The sequence below is a fragment of the Rhinoraja longicauda genome, chromosome 16, assembly GCF_053455715.1.
Source record: "Rhinoraja longicauda isolate Sanriku21f chromosome 16, sRhiLon1.1, whole genome shotgun sequence".
Classification (NCBI taxonomy): Eukaryota; Metazoa; Chordata; class Chondrichthyes; order Rajiformes; family Arhynchobatidae; genus Rhinoraja; species Rhinoraja longicauda.
Window position 1 is genome coordinate 6,445,995 of NC_135968.1, and position 17,953 is coordinate 6,463,947.

The following is a 17,953-nucleotide window of genomic DNA, read 5'->3' on the forward strand; positions in this document are numbered from 1 at the left end:
CAACTGCAGAAGGACCTCTTTGCTCCTGTAAACAACAACAAAGAAAGACTAGCAATAAACGCACAGGGGAAACTAAACGTATTCACCTGTGTCGGTAAAGTGTTGTAAGAAGTGATATGGGGCTGATCAAAGCCTCAAAAGGAAACGTACTCATGTGGCCAGAGGGTGTAACTGAGATACTCCATGATACCTTAACCAAGGAGGAAGATATCATGAGCAAAAGAAGATGTTATTGAGATTCAAAGATTGAGATGTAATGGATTGGTTAACATTTGCTGAAGAGGAGTGGCACGGTGGCGCAGCGGTGGAGTTGCTGCCTTAGAGCACCAAAGACCCGGGTTCGATCCTGAATACAGGTGCTGTCTGTACGGAGCTTGTACATTCTCCCTGTGACCGCGTGGGTTTTCCCCGGGTGCTCCAGTTTCCTCCCACACTCCAAAGACACACAGCTTTGCAAGATAATTAGCTTTGGTAAATTGTAAATTGTCCCCAGTGTGTAGGATTGTGTTAATGTACGGAGTGATCGCTGGTCGACGCGGACACAGTGGGCCGAAGGGCCTGATTCCACGCTGTGTCTCTAATGTCTAAAGTCTAAAATCTAAAGAGATTACTAGATGGGGCTTGCTGTATAAAGTGGAGAAGTCACCCAGTCCAGACAGGATGCATCTGAGTTTGCCGAGAGAAATCAGAGAGGAAGTTGCAGAGGCCCAGACTTAAACTTTGCAGCAGCCACAGATTCAGAACCGTGCCTGAGAACTGGAAAGCCACAATTTGCAGAATCAGTCCGAAAAAGGGTCCCGACCCGCAACGTCGCCTCCCCAGATGCTGCCTGACCCGTTGAGTTCCTCCTGCACTGTGTTATCACCCGATCACAGGGAGAACGTACAAACATTTGGACAGGTGCATGGATAGGACAGGTTCAGAGGGATATGGGCCAAACGCAGGCAGGTGGGACTAGTGCAGATGGGGCATGTTGCTCAGCATGGGCAAGTTGGGCTGAAGGACCTGTTTCCACACTGTGTGAATCTATGACTAAAACAGAGAGATCTTGGGGCGCATGTGAATTGATTATTGAAAGTGGTTATTAAAGCAAATCAAATAAAGAGAGGTGCAGTGTGCAATGCAAGAGCAAGGAAGTCATGGTGAAACTTTACGAGGCTTTGATTGAGTCATATTGAGCCAGTATATTGTCCATCTCTCTTTACTATGTTTTAGAAATAAAGCCTTTGTAAACGGCACAGTAGAAATTTACTGGGATGATTCCAGGAAGGAGGGTCTTCAGTAACATGGATAAACTAAGGAAGCCGGAATTGTTACAGGGCAGCACAGTGGTGCAGCAGTGGTGGAGTCGTCTCCTTACAGTGCCAGAGATCCGTGTTTGATCTTCACCTCAGGTGCTGTCTGTACGGAGTACGTACGTTCTCCCTTGTGGCTGCCCGGGTTTTCTCCAGGTGCTCCAATGCTCCAAAGACCTGCAGGTTTGTAGGTTTATTGGCTTCTGCAAATTGTCCCCAAGTGTGCAAGAGATTGCAAGCGTGCGGGGCGATCTTCGGTCGGCGCGGGCTCGGTGGGCCGAAGGGCCTGTTTCCATGCTGCATCGCGATAGAGACTGTGAGGGAACTTGAAGGAGCTGTTTTGAATCATGGTTCTAAACCTAACCATGTAAATAAAACAGAGAAGATACAGAGAAGCAGTTCCAACTGGCAGAAGGATCAAGAACCAAGAGATATCAAGTGAAGGTAATTGGCAGAAAAATGAAAGGTTACACGGGGAAACATTTTTTACACAGCAGATGATTAGCGTCTGGAATGCACAGCTGGGGCTAAAGAGAAGGCCGATTCAGCTGTAACGTTTAAAAAGGAAATGGATAATTGAATGAAGGGGAGATTTTTCCTGAAAGGGCGATGCTGTGGTGAGATTCACTGGATTCTTCTTACAAACGAGCTTATGCAATCTCAATGAGTCAAACGGTCTCCCTCTGTGCTACAAACAATCTGTAATTCTATCAGAGAGTTGTAAATCTGTGGAATTCTCTGCCTCAGAAGGCAGTGGAGGCCAATTCTCTGAATGCATTCAAGGGAGAGCTAGATCGAGCTCTTAAGGATAGCGGAGTCAGAGGGTATGAGGAGAAGGCAGGAACGGGGTACTGATTGTGCATGATCAGCCATGATCACAGTGAATGGCGGTGCTGGCTCGAAGGGCCGAATGGCCTACTCCTGCACCCATTGTCTATTGTGTCACTCTGCCGTCCTTGTCACTTGCGACAAGGAAGAACTATTTACCATCTGTATTAATGGCTCAGATCAAAAGGCAGAGTCTCGTATTCAACTTTGCTGACAACATAACTTTAGGAGGGAAAATTACTTCTGTGGAGAACGTAAATGGTGTGCAGAATTTCTGCAAAGAGACATATGTCAGTAAAATGAGTTGGCAAGAAGTAGGTTGGTTTAGTATGGAACGGTAAAATGTGATGAATGATGAGAAACTTGTAAATGTGGGTGTTCGGACAGCTTGTGAGCACTGAGAGTTGACACGCGGTTGCAGCAAGTAATTCAGAAAGTAAATGTTCAATGTTATGAGCAAGCTTAGCTTTAATAGTTGGTAGAGGGGCCTTGGAAATGGTGCAACGTGAATTAATTTTACTGATGGGACGAGGGGGTTTGTCCAATGAGTGAAACCGCAGTTTAGAAAATTGAGAGCTGGACTTACTGATGCTCAATAATATTTGGGGGAAATGGATCATGCAGGTGCCAAGAAGCTGCTTCCTGTGTCACACAGACTAGATCAAGGGAGCACGGAGTCAGGGTAAAGGGTCAGCTATTGAGATGAGGAAACTTTTCTTGAGGTAATTTGAGACAGTCATTAGAGCTTGTCTAATCCACCTTGCAGATCTGTGAATGTTCAAACACTGGAGATATTCGAGAAAGGCTGACACCTTTTGGCAACTGAGAGAATTGAATGAAACAGCAGGAAAGTGAACCTAGCGCAGGATATTATTTGGCAGTAGTATTTGAGGGCTGTAGTCATCATAGAGTTATACAGAGTGGAAACAGGTCCTTCGGCCCAACTTGATGTAGAAACATAGAAACATAGAAAATCAGTGCAGGAGTAGGCCATTCGGCCCTTCAAGCCAGCACCTCCATTCAATATGATCATGGCTGATCATCCAAAATCGGTATCCCGTTCCTGCTTTTTATCCTATTCCCTTGATTCCATTGGCCCTCAGAGCTGTATCTAACTCTCTCTTGGAAACATCCAGTGAATTGGCCTCCACTGCCTTCTTTGGCAGAGAATTCCACAGATTCACAACTCTCTGGGTGAAAAAGTTTTTCCTTATCTCAGTTCACGCCGATCAACATGTCCCTTCTACACTAGTCTCACCTGCCTGTGTTTGACCTATATTCCACTATACCTATCCTATCCAGGCATCTCTCCAAATATTTTTTAAATGTTGCAATAGTACCTGCATCACCTACCTCCTCTGGCAGTTTGCTCCATGTCCACTATGTAAAAATGTTGCCCCTCGGGTTCCTATTAAATCTTCCCCCCTCACCTTAAACCTATGTTCTCTAGTTCTTGATTCCCCTATGGGTAAAATACTCTGTGTATTTGCCCCATCTGTTCCTCTTCGTGACCTTCTATCTAAGATTAGCCATTCTCCTGCACTTTATTGCTTGGAATACAGTTCAAGCCTGCTCAACCACTCTGTAGACTTTGACTTTAGAGATACTGTATGAAAATAGGCCCTTTGGCCCACCGAGTCCTTACTGACCAGCGATCACCCTGCACACTAACACTATCCTACACACCAGGGACAATTTAGACAATTTACTGAAGCCAATTAATCTACAAACATGTTTGAAACATACAAGATTATTAAGGGGTTGGACACGTTAGAGGCAGGAAACATGTTCCCAATGTTGGGCGAGTCCAGAACCAGGGGCCACAGTTTAAGAATAAGGGGTAGGCCATTTAGAACGGAGATGAGTTAAAACGTTTTCAGTCAAAGAGTTGTAAATCTGTGGAATTCACCGCCTCAGAAGGCAGTGGAGGCCAAGTCTCTGAATGCATTCAAGAGAGAGCTTATAGATAGAGCTCTTAAGGATAGTGGAGTCAGGGGGTATGGGGAGAAGGCAGGAATGAGAATCATTCTCATTCTCTGCTGATTGAGAATGATCAGCCATGATCACATTGAATGGTGGTGCTGGCTCGAGGAGCCGAATGGCCTACTTCTGCACCTATTGTCTATTGTCTGTGGAGTGCGGGAGGAAACCGGAGCACCCGGGGAAAACTTACGCTGTCACAGGGAGAACGTACAAACTCCGTACAGACAGCATCCGTAGTCAGTATCGAACCCGGTTGTCTGGCGCTGTAAGGCAGCAACCCTACCACTGCGCCACTGTGCCACCCACGCCCAATTGCCCAGGCCCTCGGGTCCTGGCAACATCCTCGTAAATCTTCTCTGCACCCTTTTCAGCTTAACAACACCTTTCCCATAACAGGGTGACTAAAACTGAAGACAATACTCTAAATGTGGCCTCACCAATGTCTGGGCCCTACTTTCTTATGTGCCAAGAAATTGGAGTGGGGAGCCCCTTTGTAATGTTTACAACAGGAATCAGCGCAAGTAATCTTACCTGCTTACAAAGGTTATCAACATGAGAAGACAGCATGAAGTTGACACGCTGTGTGCATTTCACTCAATATTTGCAGCTTGACTGTATATCTTGATCTTTGCTCCCATTTTCCCCCATCCAGTCAAACTCTTTTATGTTGAACCGCTCAACCTGCTAATGTAACATGAAGAGTTCTGGCGGGACTGTTGCTTGCAATATTTTGGTTCTTTGCGGGACTGCTTGATGATGCTCATTTCTCGACTGTGCATCTGTTCAAGGTGAGGAGGCAGACCCAGTGGCAAGAGTGTGGCTCAGGAAGTCGGCGTGCAAAGAGATGGGAAGATCTATCGAGATCGAGATGAAGCAGGGCCTTGATGGGACAAGGAGCCTGAACTGTTCACACCAAGGGTTCCAGGAGGTGAGAACGTATTGGTGTGGTACATGCGATGTAGGAGTAGAAGTAGGCACCTCGACCCTGCTCTGCAATGCACAAAGATCAGGGTTGATCTTCCACCTCGTCTCCACTTTCCTGCACTAATCCCATGCCCCTTGTTACTCCATATATCCAAAAGTCCTTCCACTTGTGTTTTGAATAAAGTACGTGACCAAGTACAAGACCGAGGGCTGCCACGGTGGCGCAGTGGTAGAGTTGCTGCCTTACAGCGCTTGCAGCGCCAGAGACCCGGGTTCGATCCCGACTACGGGTGCTGTCTGTACGGAGTTTGTACGTTCTCCCCGTGACTTGTGCGGGGTTTCTCCGATTTCTTCGGTTTCCTCCCACACTCCAAAGACGCACAGGTATGTAGGTTAATTGGCTTGGTATAAGTGTAAATTGTCCCTAGTGCGTGTAGGGTAGTGTTAATGTGCAGGGATCGCTGGTCAGTGTGGACTCGGTGGGCCGAAGGGCCTTATCCAGGCTGTATCTCTGAACTAAGCTAACGTCTTTGGAGATGCAACGCAGACACAGGCCCATCGGCCCACCAAGTCCTCACCCACCAGCGATCACCCCTTATACTAACGCTTTCCTACACACTAGTCTACAATCTTACCGAAGCCAATTAACCTGCAAACCTGTACATCTTTGGAGCATGGGAGGAAACTGGAGGACCCGGAGAAACCATCGCAGGGAGAACATACAAGCTCCGAACAGACAGCACCCATAGTCAGGATCGAACCCACGCCTCTGGTGCTGTAAGGCAGCAACTCTACCACTGCGCCGCCGTGCCGCCTATACAAGTTTCCATAGTCCTCTGCTGTGGAGAATTCTAAGAATCCTCTCGGTTCCTATTGTAGGTTTTTAACTGCCGGTAGACCAGAGACCCGGGTTCGATCCTGACCTTGGGTGCTGGGCATTGTGCAAACTGTGCGTGCATTATGCATGCTCTCCTGGTGCCTGTGAGTGTTTCCTCCAGGTGCCCCGGTTTCCTCCCACATCCCAAAGACGTGCGGGTTTGTCAGTCAATTGTCCTTTGTAAAATTGTTCCTCATGTGTAGGGAGTGGATGAGAAAGCGGTATTAAGATAGAACTAGTGTGAATAGATGGTCGATGGTCACCGTGGAAACGGTGGGCCAAAGGCCCTGTTTCCTGCTGTATCTCCGAAGTAAATTGAGGGATGAGTTGTTAATAGCTGAGGAGTCGTGTTCACTTATGGTCTTGGTTGATTAATTCTACCTTACAGGACTGGTAAATCCATACTCTTATCCAAGTCCTCCATAACTTTACAAACCTTTTCATTACATTAACTACCACACTCTCCTCACCCACATGTGCGTCAAATAATCAAGATGTCGACTATTTTTGGGTGCAAACTCATTAGCAATCTCCGGAGGAACAGAGTTTAGTTTAGTTTAATTTAGAGATACAGCGCAGAAATAGGCCTTCCAGCCAACCGAGTCCGCAACGACCAGCGATCCCCGCATATTCACATTATCCTACGCACACTGGGGACAATTTTTACATTTACCAAGCGAATTAACCTACATACCTGTACGTGTTTGGAGTGTTGGAGGAAACCCGATATAGACAATAGACAATAGACAATAGACAATAGGTGCAGGAGGAGGCCATTCGGCCCTTCGAGCCAGCACCGCCATTCAATGTGATCATGGCTGATCATTCTCAATCAGTACCCCGTTCCTGCCTTCTCCCCATACCCCCTGACTCCGCTATCCTTAAGAGCTCTATCCAGCTCTCTCTTGAATGCATTCAGAGAATTGGCCTCCACTGCCTTCCGAGGCAGAGAATTCCACAGATTCACAACTCTCTGACTGAAAAGGTTTTCCTCATCTCAGTTCTAAATGGCCTACCCCTTATTCTTAAACTGTGGCCCCTTGTTCTGGACACCCCCAACATTGGGAACATGTTTCCTGCCTCTAACGTGTCCAACCCTTTAATAATCTTATACGTTTCGATAAGATCTCGGACAAAACCCATGCGGTCACGGGGTGAAGGTGCAAACTCCGTAGTCGGGATCGAACCCGGGTCTGCCTTGCTGCAATCGCTGCAAGGCAACAACTCTACCGCTGCGCCACCGTGCTGCCCTGGGACTTCTGGGAGCATCTGCAGTTCCTTTTCATTCCCCTTGTTCTTTGTCCCAATGGCCCAAACAATCCTTCCAACAGAAATCAGAATCCATTTTCACTCCTTCCATTTAGTATCTTGAACCAGCCAAACCTATCATTTTGTTTAGGAAGAAACTGCAGATGCTGGTTTAAACCAAAGATAGGCCCAAAATGCTGGAGAAACTCAGCAGCATCTCTGGAGAGAAGGAATGGGTGACGTTTCGGGTCGAGACCCTTCCTCGGACCAAACATTTTGATAAACAACCATAGTTATTACAACCGACTGATAACTTCCGCTTTGCTTCTCAGGTAAAAGTACCACCTGGTGAGAAAGTCAAAGTACTGCTTAGGAATTGCAGCTTGAAGAACCAGGACAAAGCTCGTGAAGTATCCAACTTCATAAAGAGATCCTACACTCAGCTTTACAGGTAAAGAACAAACCTTGCACTTTATTTGACATGAAAATTTTTGACATGACACAATTTTTTTCACACATAGGGTGGTGGGTGTATGGAACAAGCTGCCAGAGGAGGTAGTTGAGGCTGGGACTATCCCAACGTTTAAGAAACGGTTGGACAGGTACATGAATAGGACAAGTTTGTAGGGATATGGATCACGCACAGGGACATGTTGGACATGCTGGGACATGTGTGGGCAAGTTGGGCCGAAGGGCCTGTTTCCACACTGTATCACTCTATGACTCTATGAGTGCCTTTTAAAGTTGTCTTTAAGTAGGGTAAAAGTTACGTGTGTTGGTTGAAGGGTGTGTGTGCTTGTGTCTGTGTGTCACACTTACCGCCGAACCGAACCTGCATTCCAGCCTTCCGCGGGCCGCGAACAATATCCTCCATTCACCTGGATTCCTGACCCAGTTCCATACCGGGAATCTGAAGGAGGGCCCTAAAGGACCCTTTAGAAGGATGAGTGAGGATCTTATCGAAACATATAAGATTATTAAGGGGTTGTACACGTTAGAGGCAGGAAACATGATCCCAATGTTGGGGGAGTCCAGAACCAGGGGCCACAGTTTAAGAATAAGGGGTAGGCCATTTAGAACGGAGATGAGGAAAAAGTTTTTCAGTCAGAGAGTTGTAAATCTGTGGAATTCATTGCCTCAGAAGGCAGTGGAGGCCAAGTCTCTGAATGCATTCAAGAGAGAGCTAGATAGAGCTCTTAAGGATAGCGGAGTCAGGGGGTATGGCGAGAAGGCAGAAACGGGGTACTGATTGAGAATGATCAGCCATGATCACATTGAATAGTGGTGCTGGCTCAAAAGGCCGAATGGCCTACACCTGCACCTATTGTCTATTGTCTATTGACCCAAAACATCACTTATCCATGTTCTCCAGAGAGGCTGCCTGACCTGCTGAGCCACCCCAGCACTTGGTATCCTTTTGTTTAGTTCAGCTTAGAAATACAGCGCGGAAACAGGACCTTCGGCCCACCAAGCCCGTGCCGACTAGCGATCCCCGCACACTTGCACTACCCTACACTCACCAGGGACAATTTACAATTATACCAAGCCAATTAGCCGACAAACCTGTCCGTCTTTCGGATGTGGAAGGAAACCGGGGATCCAAGACGTAACCCACAGGGAGAACGTACAAACTCCGTACAGTCAGCACCCGTAGTCAGGATCGAACCCGGGTCTCCGGCACTGTGAGGCAGCAACTCTGTCGCTGCGCCCCTGCGCCGCCCTATTGTATATTAACGAGCATCTGCAGTTCTTAGTTTCTCCTAATTGTAATCCCTTACTCGGTTACAGCCGACAATCATCAATAACAGACAGTACCTTGCCCCCACCCCCTCCATGGTTCATTATAACAAGGATTTACCTTATCCCGCCCGGAAGAAGGTCAGGAAGAGTGTTAGCCGGAAGAGGTTTTTCTCAAGATGTGTGTTGAGGGTGGAGTTTGTGTCAGGTTTGGTGGGTGAACCAACACGTGGGCTCCAAGGGAAGGCCAATGCTGGCCTGGGTCTAACGTGGAGTAATGGGGCCAGGCAGATGGATGAGAAACCAAGGGTTCATTTTAACACGTCTGTTTGAACATCCAGGACAGATGCTGGAGCCTATGATTCACAAATGAAAGAGACCAACTCGACCTGTGCATCGGGAAGCACCGCGAATTATGACTGGGACAATTCCCACTGAGTCTTCAAGGATGTCTGGTAAATAAATTATGTGCAACTATCAAACTGTGTATTTTGTTTAGTTTAGAGATACAGCGCGGAAACAGGTCCTTCGGCCCACCAAGTCCGCACCGGCCAGCAATCCCTGCACATTGACACTATCCCACACACACACTAGGAACTAGTTACATTTATACCAAATAACCCATGGAGCAGTATGTCTTTGGAGTGTGGGAGGAAACCGAAGATATCGGAGAAAACCCTTGCAGGTCAAGGGGGGAACGTACAAACAGCCCCCATAGTCGAGATAGAACCCGTGTCTCTGGGGCTGAAAGCGCTGTGAGGCAGCAACTCTACCGCTTGGCCACCATGCCGCCCGATGTCATATCTATGTTGAAGATAGACACAAAATGCTGGAGCAAACTCAGCGGGTCAGGCAGCATTTCTGGAAAAAAAGGAATCAGGTCGAGACCCTTTTTCAGACTTTTCTCCGGAGTTGTGGTCTGACCCACTGAGTTACTCCAGCATTTTATGTCTATCTTCAATGTAAACCAGCATCTGATGTTCCTTCCTGCACAAACTATCTATGTTTTCAGGTCAGGAGGCAACCCTTAATTCTTCACCTTACGACCCAAAGGCAGTAATTTATTCTTTAATAATTACGTTATAATAACTGTAAATGTTACATTAGCCCATCCCATAGTTCTACCCACACCTCACCTCAATGAAGTCCCATCCCTACTCTTTAGCTCGATGACGTTATACATAATTGATGCAAGCTGTCAAGATTATTTGTCTCGTACACACATGAATGACTCGACTCGGCTTTTGAAATTTCTCCTCTCCATGTTCTTCATGTAATTTTGGAAAACATTCAGACAGATTTTGTTTCTAATTACGAGCAAGACATCACGGGCGGTGCCGAGGTATTCCAGTTGATTACCAGGGAAGCAAAAAATGCAAAATGTAAATTATACTGCATGATTGCAAATGCCAGACATAGCTATTTTTATCAAACAGCCATCCCGGTTTCATTATGGATTAACCAGGGTGTGCTGTTAAGAACATTGAAACAGACAACATTAACTAAGAACATACGAATTGGCAACAGGAATAGGCCACTTGGCCTCCTGTGCCTGAACTGCTATTCTATAAGATTGTGATTGATCTGATTGTAATCATAATTCTGCATTCCAATCTACCCACATATCATTCTCCAGTTTTTTTTTCTCCATAATCTGCTCAGTGGTTTTTCATTATCACATGTAGCAAGGTACAGTGACATTTTTATTGCACACAGTTCAGTAAACTATTACTATACATCAGCACATCTAAGATCAATTACAAAGTGTATAGAAATAGGACGGCTCAATGATGCAGCAGTGGAGTTGCTGCCTTGCAGCGCCAGAGAACCCGGATTCGATCCTGACTACGGGTGCCGTCTGCACAGAATTCCACACCTTCACCACTCTCTGACTGAAAAAGTTCTTCCTCATCTCCGTTCTAAATGGCCTACCCCTTATTCTTAAACTGTGGCCCCTTGTTCTGGACTCCCCCAACATTGGGAACATGTTTCCTGCCTCTAATGTGTCCAATCCCCTAATTATCTTATATGTTTCAATAAAATCCCCCCTCATCCTTCTAAATTCCAGGTCTGCATGTTAGAAAGAAGGACAAGGCAGGTAGGAGTAAGGGATGATGAGAGAAATTAAGGTTCTGGGTCAGGACAATGGAGGCATGGGCCAGGTATAGGCAGCTGGGTTTGTGCATCCCATGGATACCAGCATACAGTTAGAAGGAATTCAGGAGGACAAAGGGGGGCATGAGATAGCTTCGGCAGGGAAGATTCAAGAGAAACCAACAAGACTTTACAGTGTGTGTATTAAGGAAAAAGGGTGACTTGAGAGAGAGAGAGAGAGAGAGTGGGGCCCCCTCAGAATTCAAAGAAGGGATGAGTTAACCAGGGAGTTGCGACTAACCAGGGACCTTATTGTCACGTGCACTTGGTACAGTAAAATTATTTGTTTTGTAAACAGTACACAAGTATGCAAAGAGTATAGGGTGCTGACAACTTTGCCAAAGTATTCAATATAGTCCCAATGGCACCCTGCCAGGTGGGAAAAAAAACTCTATTGCAGCACTGTTTAATGGGCAGTGCCACAATAGAGTTGCTGTCTTACAGCGCCAGAGTCCCAAGTTCGATCCTGACTACAGTGCTGTCTTTACGGAGTTTGTACGCTCTCCACGTGACCTGCGTGGGTTTTCCCTGGGAGCTCCGGTTTCCTCCCACACTCCAAAGACATACAGGTTTTGAGGCTGATTGGCTTGGTAAAATTGTAAATTGTCCCTAGTGCGTGTTGGATTCACGGGAGGTGGTCTTGGAGGGGAGGATGCTCCTCAAGCTGCAGAGCATCCTGCACCATACAGTTCACCCCCTCCATGACACACCGGCCAACCCGAGGAGCACCTTCAGCAACAGACTGGTTCCACCGAGATGCAGCACAGAACGCCACAGGAGATCCTTCTTCCCCGTGGCTATCAAACTGTACACCTCCTCCCCCTTCTGTCGTGGGGTAGACTGAGACTGACTCCCTTCCTCCCCCACCCCCCTCCCCAATGTTTGCACATCCCCAATCCTTTCCACTTGTCACTTTAATTTCGTGTTTCATGTATTTTGTGTTTTTATGACTGTTGGCAGATCAATTTTCCTCCTGGGATAAATAAAGTTTGATCGTATCGTATCGTAGGATGATGCAGTGTGTGGTGATCACTGATCAGCACGGACTTGGTGGGCCAATGTGGTTGATTCCGCGCTGTATTTCTAAACTAAACCAATCTAAACTGAAACTCTGTCAAATGATTCCCAACAGCTTTTAACATGTCGGGGCGACCTGGGATGATCCTGCCGATCTTGCAATTTTCTTTGTTACCGTTTCAGACAAGAACGCTCTCTAAAGAAGTGAGTAATCGAACAATGAATCAACAACTGATGAAAGGAAGCTGCTAGGTTGTGGGACTGCAGTAATGAGCCAATCGTGGTTGGTATTGTTAGAAGAGTACTTCGGACAATCATTTGGGAACCTGGAAATGTAATTACTTCAAACATCCCAACTTGCCAGATCGGCAATACCAGAGATTATATCTGTTTACCTTTTCAATTGCACAAGATGGGGCCAAAGTCCAGTGTTGTACATTGCTCCCTCAAATAAAACTCACACATCGTCATTCTGAAAGCTTTGATAGACACAAAAAGCTGGAGTAACTCAGCACGGTAGGCAGCCTCTCTGGTGAGAAGGATAGACAATAGACAATAGGTGCAGGAGGAGGCCATTCGTCCCTTCGAGCCAGCACCGTCATTCAATGTGATCATGGCTGATCATTCTCAATTAGTACCCCGTTCCTGCCTTCTCCCCATACCCCCTGACTCCGCTATCCTTAAGAGTTCTATCTAGCTCTCTCTTCAGAGAATTGGCCTCCACTGCCTTCTGAGGCAGAGATTTCCGCAGATTCACAACTCTCTGACTGAAAAGGTTTTTCCTCATCTCAGTTCTAAATGGCCTACCACTTATTCTTAAACTGTGGCCCCTTGTTCTGGACCCCCCCAACATTGGAAACATGTTTCCAATGTTTAACGTGTCCAACCCCTTAATAATCTTATACGTTTCGATAAGATCTCCTCTCATCCTTCTAAATTCCAGTGTATACAAGCCTAGTCGCTCCAGTCTTTCAACATATGACAGTCCCGCCATCCAGGGAACTAACCTAGTAAACCTACGCTGCACGCCCTCATTAGCAATAGGATTGAGTCGAGATCCTTTTTCGGACTTTCTTCAGGCTGTCTCGACCCGAAACGTCACCCATTCCTTCTCTCCAGAGATGCTGCCTGTCCCACTGAGTTACTCCAGCATTTTGAGTCTGCCTTCAGTTTAAACCAGCATCTGCAGTTCCTTCCTGCACATTCCAAAAGCTTTCATAGATAGTTTCATAAATTCCTTTTCTTGCAAAAAGGATGCCACAGTGGCGCTTCTGGTAAAGCTACTGCCTTACAGTGCCAGGGACCTGGGTTCAATCCTGAATACGGTTGCTGTCTGCACGGAGTTTGGATGTCTCCCTGAGACCACCTTCATTTCCTACGGGTGCTCCAGTTTCCTCCCACATCCCAAAGAAATGCGGGTTTGTAGGTTGATTGTCCTCCGTAAAAAATGCTCCTTTTGGAGAGTAGATGAGAAAATGGGAAAACACAAAACTAGTGTGACACAAAAACCTCTTTTGCCATCTTTTCATCTCTAGCCTATGTGCACCCATCTGCCAACCAACTACCCCCTCACCAGTATCCACCTATCACTTGCCAGGCTCTGCACGACCCCCATCTCTTTTCCAGCTTTCACCCCCAATCACCTGCAATATCTGAAGAAAGGTCCCGACCCAAAAGGTTGCCTATCCATTCCCATCAGAGATGCTGCCTGACCCTCCTTCCTTCCTTCCTTCCTTCCTTCCTCGCTCCCCTCCTCCCTCCCTCCCTCCCTTCCTCCCTCGCTCCGCCAATTATCTCCCATACAGGTCCTGCTTCTCCCCTATTCCGGCTTACTTCTCACCCACTACAATCAGTCTGAAGAAGGGTCTTGACCTGAAACGTCACCTATTCCATTTCATGTTGCCTGACTGGCTGAGTTACTCCAGCATTTAGTGTCTATCTTCTGTGTAAACCAGCATCTGCAGTTCCTTCCCACACATGCTGCCTGACCCGCTGAGTTACTCCAGCACTTTGTTTCCTACGTGAGATTCCAGCACCTGTTGTTAAGTTTAGTTTAGAGATACAGTGCAGAAGCAAGCCCTTGGGCCCACAGAGTCCGCATCGACCAGTGATCCCCGCACATGAACGCTATCTTACCTACACACACTATGGACAATATACACTTATACCAAGCCAATTAATGTACAAACATGTACTTCTCTGGAGTGTGGGAGGAAACCGAAGATCTCAGAGAAAACCCACGCGGTCTCGAGGAGAACGTACAAACTCCGTGCAGACAAGCGCTCGTAGTCAGGATTTAAGCCGGGTCTCCGGCGCTGCAAGGGCTGTAAGGCAACAACTCTACTGCTGTGCCACAGTTCCTTGTGTATCAGTGGTAAAACAAAGGCAGGTCACCAGATTCTAAGCAAGTTGTGAGTATAAATCTATGCTGGGAATTTTCTATGTTTTTTGAACAAGGATTCGGCAACATCTCCAAAGAATCACTAAACCGCCTCAGCCATTTCTCAGGGCTTGCTGCCAACCCATCATTCAAACTATGGCAGAAATCTTGCTGAAAAGCAGAACCAAACCACTATTATTTGATGAAATCAATAGAAAATATTGTAAACCATATGATTTTTAACTGATTTGTAAAATAAGCTTTAATTTTGTTTTAATAATATATGCCTTAACACATCGATTTATATTTGGAATTGTTTATCACAACTTTCTTAATGTGAATTGTAATTTTACAAGTATATGTAAAAATATCTCTATATTACTGTATCGTATATGTCAGCTTAAAATATAAATAAAATATAAAACATCAGCGAAGTCTAAGTGTGTAAAAATAATTATTATTCAAGAGTGTTGAACTCTATTTATTTGTGTGAATCGAGTATGGACATTACTGATCCACTGAGCTTAATCGTACTACATGCACTTTTTAACCCTGTAGCAAATTGACCTCTCTTTCAGAAACATCACAGAAACATACCTGTGGAAAACAGAAATCTCTCCAGAACCAGACATTTTTCTGAGGCACATCAATGGGTCAAATCAGAGTATAAATTGTTCTGATGAGCAAAATTATACTTCATTAAAATGACCTCACTCGTGTCTAAACATGATTCATAAATCTCAGCCAAGCTCCTGCAGATTTCTCCTCTAGCTTCCCACCGTGTCCATGGATATATCTGGTCAGGCCCAGGGGATTTTTCTGACTTCATACATCTCACTGCATTGTTCTTCCCCCTCCCTCATGGCAGTCCCCTCATGCCCAGTCCCCATTGTTCTTCCCCCTCCCTCACGGCCGTCTCCCCCCATTCCGGACCCTCCGTTGTTCCTCCCTCGGCAGCGGCGTCCTCACTTCCACATGTCCATCCTCGTCCGACGGTCGGCGCCATCATCGACCAACCTCTCCACTAACGCTGCCAGCTCCTCTCCGGATGCCTCCGTGGTGCCGACCGAGTCACGGGCTCCGCAGATCCAGGCACCAGTGGCCGCGGGATTCATCGACCCACGAGGCCCGGACCGCGAGGCTCCGGCCTCGGCTTCTCAGCGGCACCTCCGACTGAACACTACACCTTCCTAGAGAGGAGTGGTTTCCCCCTCCTTGATTCAGTGGTCGAATTGCTGTGCACTCCATGGTCATCTCTGACATCTCCACTACAGGCAGCGGCACGGCGGTAGAGTTGCTGCCTCACAGCGCCAGAGACCCGGATTTGATCCTGACCATGGGTGCTGTCTGCTCCAGGTCCTCCCTGAGACCGCGTGGGTTTCCTCCGGTTTTCTCTCACATCCCAAAGACGTCCAGTTTTGTTGCTTAATTGGCCCCTGTAAATTGCCCCCTGTAAATTGCCCCTAGTCTGGAGGATGCAAAAGTGGAATAGCATGGGACTTGTGCAAGGGTGATCAATGGTCCCCTCCATTTTGGGACATTTGACAATAAAACACTCTTGACTCTTGAAATACTTGAGGAACTGCACTGGTATGTTTGTGGCTGAGGATGGAAGTTGTGCTAACTTTAGAACTGGGAGCTGAGGCTCGGCATCTGGTCTCCAGTTTAAAGAGATGAGCCAGGAATGTTCTTCCTGGCTCGTGCCTTTGGAAAAATTTTGAGAGGTTGGAACATTCCAGTGAGGCTCAACGGTTGATCGGGAAAAAACAGTGCTGCAGGAACTCAGTAGATCAGGTGGCACATGTGGGGGAAATGGACAAGCGACCTTTCGGGTCAGGACCCTTCTTCCAACACAATGGTCGTTGAACTTTGAGTAGAAAGTAATGCTGAATTGTTCTTGCGAGCTTAATCTGGAATGTTATTTCAGGAAAGTGAGGTCGGAGAATATAAATGGAATTTATTGGAAAATAAATTTAGACGAAGTTTCAGGAAATATTGTCTTTACCCTGTCTTTGATCTTGCAAACTGCAAAAAATGGTGAAAAACCTTAGAGTCACGGAATGTGAGATGTCTGTTTTCTTGTTCCCCTCCAACATTTTCGGTTGCACCTTCCTCTCTGTGATCTTGTTTGGTTTAGTTTAGTTAAGTTTAGAGTTACAGGCCCTTCGGCCCACCGCGTCTGCGCCGACCAGCGATCCCGGCACACTAACACTATCCTACACACACTATGGACAATCTTACATTTATACCAAGCCACTTAACCTACAAACCGGCATGTATTTGGAGTGTGGGAGGAAACCAAACATCTCGGAGAAAACCCACGCAGGTCACGGGGAGAACGTACGAACTCCGTACGGACCGCACCCGTAGTCAGGGTCGAACCCGGGTCTCTGACGCCGTAAGGCAGCAACACTACAGCTGCGCCATCATGCCCACCCTTGCAAGAATCAATTCCATGTCATCATGAACAACAACTTTGTCCTTGCAGACGGCACTTCAGAAGATGTTTATCACGCAAAACACAGTGCTGGAGAAACTCAGCGGGTAAAGCAGCATTTTGTGTACACACCTATTGCTAAAGAAGGGTCCCGATCCAGAACATCACCTATCCATGTTCTCCTGAGATGCTGCCTGACCTGCTGAGTTACTTTCCCTTTCAACCCCATTCTCCTGCCTTCTCTCCATAACCCCTGACACCCGTACTAATCAAGAATCTATCAATCTCCACCTTAAATATATACATTGACAGGCTCCACAGCTGTCTGTGGCAATGAATTCTACAGATTCACCACCCTCTGACTGAAGAAATTCCTCCTCATCACCTTTGTAAAGGTATGTCCTTTAATTCCAGGTCCTAGACTCTCCCACTAGTGGAAACGTCCTCTCCACATCCATTCTATCCAGACCTTTCACTATTTTAGCATTTTGTGTTTATCTTATGAAAGGGTGCTGGATAGGGGGAGGAATGGATGCACACATGGGATGGGGCACAGAAAAGAGAAAATGATTCAGAATGGTTTGGAGGAATAAAGGCCAAACATGGGGCCAACAGGGCATCCAGGCCGGCAGAGACAGGTCGGGCCGAATGGCCTGTGGCGGTGCCGCCGAACACTGTGATGACGTCCCGCCGTTCGTCTCCGGCCGGCCTGAGCGTGCTGATGTTGATCCAAACGTGCTGACGTCAGCCTGAGGGCGTTGGTCGACCTGAGCGCGATGACGTTTGTCTGAGCGTGTTGACGTCGGCCTTAGAGCAAAGAAAGCGCCGAAGAGTGCTGGCCAGGCTGAGCGTGCTGACGTCGGTCTGAGCGTGTAGACGACCGTCTGAGCGTGTAGACGTCAATCTGAGCGTGCTGACGTCCGATTGAGCGTGCTGACGTCCGATTGAGCGTGCTGATGTCCGATTGAGCGCGCTGGCCTGCCTGAGCGCGATTGCGTCAGGTCGTGCGCGTTGACGTGAGCGCCGTGCCTGGGTGCTGAGGCTGCCCTCGGTTGATGGAGGCCGCGGTGAGT

The 17,953-nt window shown here is 47.1% G+C and overlaps 2 protein-coding genes across 5 annotated transcripts in view; both read left to right on the top strand.

Moving 5' to 3' along the window:
* The window catches only part of LOC144600868 (uncharacterized), a 52,481-nt gene extending 37,731 nt beyond the window's left edge, over positions 1-14,750 (top strand). For both annotated transcript variants that reach the window (XM_078412750.1, XM_078412749.1), the window contains exons 5-8: positions 4,895-5,034; positions 7,488-7,606; positions 9,234-9,347; positions 12,247-14,750. In XM_078412750.1, the coding sequence (XP_078268876.1) occupies positions 4,895-5,034; positions 7,488-7,606; positions 9,234-9,330 (356 nt within the window). In that variant the 3' untranslated portion in view covers positions 9,331-9,347; positions 12,247-14,750. The remainder of the gene's footprint in view (positions 1-4,894; positions 5,035-7,487; positions 7,607-9,233; positions 9,348-12,246) is intronic.
* A 3,061-nt stretch (positions 14,751-17,811) lies between these two features.
* The window catches only part of ccar1 (cell division cycle and apoptosis regulator 1), a 42,273-nt gene continuing 42,131 nt past the window's right edge, over positions 17,812-17,953 (top strand). For all 3 annotated transcript variants that reach the window (XM_078413109.1, XM_078413112.1, XM_078413113.1), the window contains exon 1: positions 17,812-17,947. The gene's annotated coding sequence lies outside the window, so the exon portion shown is untranslated. The remainder of the gene's footprint in view (positions 17,948-17,953) is intronic.